The 6,594-nt window shown below is 18.9% G+C and overlaps 3 protein-coding genes across 3 annotated transcripts; 1 reads left to right on the forward strand and 2 right to left on the reverse strand.

Moving 5' to 3' along the window:
- Nucleotides 1-290: 290 nt before the first annotated feature.
- PRSY57_1202900 (Sua5/YciO/YrdC family protein, putative) lies at nt 291-1,985 on the reverse strand (the record flags this gene model as incomplete). The annotated part of the gene is made up of 1 exon (XM_012908460.2): nt 291-1,985. The coding sequence occupies one exon, from the start codon at nt 1,983-1,985 to the stop codon at nt 291-293; it is 1,695 nt and encodes a 564-aa protein (XP_012763914.2).
- A 977-nt stretch (nt 1,986-2,962) lies between these two features.
- PRSY57_1203000 (cytochrome c1 heme lyase, putative) lies at nt 2,963-3,788 on the forward strand (the record flags this gene model as incomplete). Its single annotated transcript, XM_020115022.1, has 3 exons — nt 2,963-3,110; nt 3,254-3,503; nt 3,635-3,788. The coding sequence occupies 3 exons, from the start codon at nt 2,963-2,965 to the stop codon at nt 3,786-3,788; spliced, it is 552 nt and encodes a 183-aa protein (XP_019970175.1).
- A 1,431-nt stretch (nt 3,789-5,219) lies between these two features.
- Nucleotides 5,220-6,421, reverse strand: PRSY57_1203100 (nucleosome assembly protein, putative; the record flags this gene model as incomplete). The annotated part of the gene is made up of 2 exons (XM_020115023.1): nt 5,220-6,181; nt 6,364-6,421. Coding segments are annotated over 2 exons (1,020 nt in total), but the record flags the coding sequence as incomplete, so codon positions are not given.
- Nucleotides 6,422-6,594: the final 173 nt, after the last annotated feature.

The raw sequence follows: 6,594 nt of genomic DNA on the forward strand, positions 1-6,594 counted from the left end.
ATAATTTTTAATTTTTTCAAAAAAAAAAAAAAAAAAAACAGAAAACTTATAAAAATATTTTTAGTTTTAATTGCACATATTTTTTTACACAATGATGTAAATAAAAATAAATAAATAAATACATACATATATATATAGATACATACATATATAGATACATACATATATAGATACATACATATATAGATACATACATATATAGATACATACATATATAGATACATATATACATATGTACATACATACATACATATATACATTTACATATATACATTTACATATTAGTGATTTTATTTTATGTAAGCTATTATATCCTTATCGTCAATAAACAGATTTATCATTTTTCCAGAGGCTGCTCTATAGATTCTATCAAATACGGATAAATAATTTTCATCACAACTTTTTATATTAACAATAGATATTAAAATATTGTCTGCATTGTTTTCTATAGCTAACCGTTCAGCCTGTCTTAAAAATAAAAAAAATTGTTTCGTTATATATTTTATTCTTTCATTTAATTCAAGATTATCATAACATATATTAATATATTTTAAAAAGTTCTTATCATATTTCAAAAGGGAACTTCCTATATCTAATAAAACACATTTATTAAGATTTATTTTTTTACACACATTATTATTTCTTTCTAATAATTCTGCTTTGTTTTTTTTTTCTATAGTTTTACATAATATAATATCTAAAAGATATGTAGATACAAAAGGGCTATAATGTGTTAATAAAAGTCCTGGACATACTTCATTTTTTTCAATCCTATTATTAAATGTTTTGTAAATATCATCCTCTTTATTTATATTATCACATCTATAATCTTTAATACCAGACTTGGGATACTCATTCTTGAAGATATCCAAGTTTTCAAATTTTATTTTTTCATACATTTCAACATTTATATCTTTTAACAAATCATATCTGTTTAAAACATTTTGAATATCCCCTTTTGTATATTTCCCTCTTCTATATATTTTAATGGAATAATTATATAAAGATTTATATTTTAATATTTTATCAACAATCATATTATTATTATTATTATTATTATTATTATTATTATTATTATCATTATTATTATTATCATCATTATTATTATTATCATCATTATTATTATTGATTGAACTCAGATGATCAAGTAAATCAAAGATATTTTTTAATTTTTCATATACTTCCATATTGCTCGCTGACTCCTTTGAATTCGTAGCAGCACGTAGAAATGATAATTCTTCGTTACATTCACATTCATATTCTTCATCACTTATAATTTCCACAGGGTAGTTTCCTTCAGAATTATTTACATTTATATTATTTATTTTTTTTATATCCTTCATAACATTTACATCATTTTTTTTTATTAACTCTTCCGTATTTTTATCCTCATGGTCTATCCTATACTTTGTTATTTTTAGTACGGTGGATTCGATCCCTATATCACATTGTCCATCATCAAATATTAAAAGATCTTCATTTTTAAATTCATCATACACATGTAAACTATTTGTAGGACTTATGTGTTGAAATTTATTAGCTGAAGGAGCAGCTATAGGTGTGTTACATATTTTTATTATTTCTCGTGTAATGATATTATCTGGAACTCTAACAGCACAAAATTGGCTATACGCAGTTAATATTAAAGGAGTTTCTTTTTTTGCTTTTGCTATTATAGATAAAGGTCCTGGCCAAAAATACTTACTTAAAATATAAATAATATATTTCTCATAAATATTAATGTGATATAACTGATCATAAGCTTGATATATATTATATACATGTGATATAATAGGATCACTTACTGGTCGATTTTTCATTCGAAATATATTTTGTAAAGACCTCTCACTTAATGAATTACCACCTAAACCATACACAGTCTCGGTAGGTATTCCTATTAATTTATCTCCTTCTATATGTTCTTTTAATTTCTTTCTTAAATCCTCATTTTCAAATATTTCATTCCCTTTAATTATTAACGCCATTTATTTTATTCACTATCATAAGCAAAATTTAAACAAAATTAAATAAAAAAGGAAATATTATTATTAAACAAATAAATATAAATATAAATATAAATATAAATATAAATATAAATATGTATATATATATATATATATATATATATTTATTTATTTATAGAATTATATATAAGAATTTTTTTTTTTTTTTTCTCTTTTTTTTTAAAATACGATTAATAATATTTTTTTTTTTTTTTTTTTTTTTTAAATATTATATTTATAATATATTACATTTTTGCTTAATAACTTTATGTTTCTTTTTTAATGAAAAAAACAAGGAGACGACATACAAAAAAAAATATATATTTATATTTTACAACAATAGGAAAGTGTTCGTATTTAAAATTGTATATAATTAAAATATACATATATAATAAATATAATATATATATATATATATATATATATATATATATATATATAATATATAATATATAAATATATTATATTACAAATATGTCAAAAAAAAATACCACATGATGAAGCTACGATGAGGCATGTAAAAAAAATATACATATTTATATATAATATATATATATATAATATTATATATATATACATTATTTATTTTTTAAAAAAAAGAACAGATGTAACATCATATTTTAATTAACAACAAAAAAAAAAAATAAAAAAATAAAAAAAAAAATAATAATAATAATAAATAATATTTAAATAAATATATATATTTTTTTATAATTATACCTAAACAAATGTTTCAAATAACATTATATATATTTTATATTATGTATATATATTTATAACAAGTGGGAGCAAAGAAAGAAATAAAAAAATTATATCACAAGTGAACACATTTGGTTGAGGTTATATTATTATTGAACTTAAAAAAAAAAAAATTAAATCAAATAAAGCAAAAATATACATATATATATATATATATATTTATTCATTTATAGGAAAAAAAAATAAAAGTATAAAATATTATGAATGAACAAAAAGAAAATATAAATATTAAAAATATTAGTAATCATAATAATTCAGATGGAAAAGAAAAGTCTTCCATTCCGTCAAAAAATGGGAGTTGGTACTATCCATCCCAGAAACAATTTTATAACACAACAAAAAAAAAAGGTAAAAAAAAAAAAAAAAAAAAAAAAAAAAATTAAGAGGAACATATATTTATATATATGTTATATTATTCATTTTAAATATTACACAATAGGATTATATCCACAAATTAATAATCTTCATTAATGTCGCATAACAATTTGTAGGTTACTCCTTCTCTCAAGAAGATTTAAATATGGCCTTAAAAATTCACAATGCTGTCAATGAAGAAACATGGAATAAAATTATGAAAAGAGAAGAAAAATATTTCGACATATGTAAAGAACAAAAATTAATAAAGTTTGTAGGATATCCTACAAAATTATCCATTAAAGCTTTTATGTTAACCCTCATAGGTTATAACAAACCTTTTGATAGACACGAGTGGTACATAGACAGATGTGGAAATACAATCAAGTAAAAATAAAATATAAATAATAAATTAAAAAAATATCACACAATTATATATATATATATATATATATATATATATATATTTATCTATTTATACATATATACTTAATAATTACCCTTTATTTTTACATTAGATATATTATTGATTACTATGATGGGAAAAAAGAAAAAAATTCTGCAGTCTCAATTTATATTGATGCCAGACCACAACTCAATCATCAAAATGCAATAGATAATGTTAAAATTATTTATATAAAGATTTGTAGGTTTTTAAATAACCTTTTTTAAAAATGAAAAAAAATAATAATAATAAAAGATATCATATACATATTTAGATATGTATATAATCCAAAATCATAAATACTAATTAAAAAATAAAAAATAATAAAATAAATAATATATTTCAAAACAAACCTTTCGGTATAATATAAATTGTCATCATAAATTTAATAATATATTACATTATATTATATTATATTATATTATATTATATTATATTATATTATATTATATTTTTTAACCATCGAAATATATAAACGCAACTGTTTTTCTTCATTTTTTTGTTTTTTTTTGTAAAAAATATTCATTCTAAAATATTTTCTTATAATGTATAAATTAATATTCAAAAGTAAAAAAAAATAAAATAATTAAATTTCATTATTTCGTTCATATATTTTTAACAGATTTGTTAAATTTACATATATAACACTAATATATATAATATAAATGAATAAATGAATGAATAAATAAATATATATATATATATATATATATACATATATCAAAATAAGAAAAGAAAAAAAAAAAAAAAAAAAAAAAAAAAAAAAAAAAAAAAAAAAAAAAAAAAGAAAAAAATAAAAAAATAAAAAAATAAAATAAAATAAGATAATTTATTCAAATATATAAAAGAAGAATTAACAAAAATATACTAATATCATGTAATATAAATTATAAAAATAAAATATATATGAATATATACCTATATATACCTATATATATATATATATATATATACATTTATATAGGTACGTATATATAATTAATTTGCGCCAAGTATATTCTTGTCTTCTACTGAAATTTATAGAAACTATACATATTGCTAAAATATACACAAATAAATATAGTATAATATACGAACTTAAGCATAAATGAATAGTAAATATTATATATATATATATATATATATACTTATGTAAATACAATTAATATATATTATATATATTTTTTTTTTTTTAATCTTCCTTTTTGTGTATCATAAATGAAAAGCATTTACTTCGAAATTTCTTTCGTTCTCATTATTCAGAATAAAAACTTATAGCCATTAGCTTTATTCACCCTTTAGATTTAATAAAACATACATATAATAAAAGATACATATATATATATATATATATATATATTTATAAATATACATGTGTGCATTTTTCATTATGTGAATAAAACTTTAAATATTTATATAATAATGTTTATTTTGTTTTTATGTTTAAATTAATTTTTTTTTTTTTTTTTTTTTTTTTTTTACAATATGAATACATATAAATACATATACATATATATATATATATATATATATATATATATATATCAATAATATATGTATGGAAAAAAATATATAAACCAAATAAATATATATATATTTATTTATATAACATATAATTTACTTTTCATTTTATGCTTTTTTTTTTTGTATTTTATTTTTGTTGATGAGATATATACAAATTAAGAAGTAAGAGGATCCTCATTGCTCTTTGCTCCTTCCTCTTCTTCTTCATTATCATCATATTCATTTGTATCAACATTACTATTTTCATCATTGTATGCACTATTATTACTTTCATAACTATTATAGTTACTATTATTTTCACTACTACTATAACTACTGTCGACATCACTAACAATACTATTGCTTTCACTCTCGATAATAATACCAAGATAATAGTCAACTGCATAGGGTATAATTCTTTCCTTAATCGTTAAGGCAACTTCATAGTCTCCTTCTATTATCATTTCTAATTGAGCAACTTCATGTTTGCTTAATTGTTTAATAACATTTGAATTAGGTACCTTATGACTAGTAAAAAAGTGAAAGAAACTATCTCTATTAACTGTTTGTTGAACAGTTTTTACTTCTCTTGAATTTTTATTGTGTTGCTTTTTCACCACATTTTTCTTTAATATGTTTTTGTTATCATACCAATCAATTACTGTTGCTTCTGTATGTAATAACACTGGCTCGTTATCACAATCTACACATTTCATATGATATGTTTTTGTTAATACAGAATTACTAAAAAAAGGATTTGTTGCAAAATAAAATGATAAAATAAAACCTTCCTTCTTTTCTTTATTCTTTTTAATATAATCACATCTTATATCATTCAAATATACTAATATCTCTTCATCATGATCTTCAATAACATGACTCACTGTGTTATTATTCCTTAATGCTCTTAACCAAAACTCTGGCAAATTAGGTGTACCAATCTTTGCTTCACCATTACCTACTAAAGCTTCTCTTCTCTTGTCATAAATAGGACCATATAAATCATGATATTTCTGTCTTAACAAAAATAACTCATATTCAAATTTAGATTCGTAATCGTAGTACTCTTTCTGATAAAGTTTCAACTTCTTTAACGTTTCCTTTTGTTCTTCAGTCAAATCAGTCATTTTATCATCGTCTTCAGAAAAAAAAATAAAATTAAACAATTAAAATATATATATATATATGTACATACATACATGGTCTCATATACCAAAAAATTAATAATATCTCATAAATACATATATTACAAACAAATTAGAAAACGAAAAGGTAGTTGCATACAAAAATAGAAACATTTATATTTCAATGATGTCTTACCAATTTTAATGCTCTCTAAAAGTGATGATATTTCCTTTTCTTCTTCAGGTGGAATTGGCTATAAAAAAATCAAACAAAATAAATCAATATATATATATATATATATATATATGCATACATATTTATATTTTTATATTAGTTATATGAACATGTACACGAAAAACCTGTACTAGTCATGTAAAATATTTAATAAAAAAAAAAAAAAAAAAAAAAAAAAAAAAAAAAAAAAAA

Source organism: Plasmodium reichenowi, chromosome 12 (genome assembly GCF_001601855.1).
Source record: "Plasmodium reichenowi strain SY57 chromosome 12, whole genome shotgun sequence".
Taxonomy (NCBI): domain Eukaryota; phylum Apicomplexa; class Aconoidasida; order Haemosporida; family Plasmodiidae; genus Plasmodium; species Plasmodium reichenowi.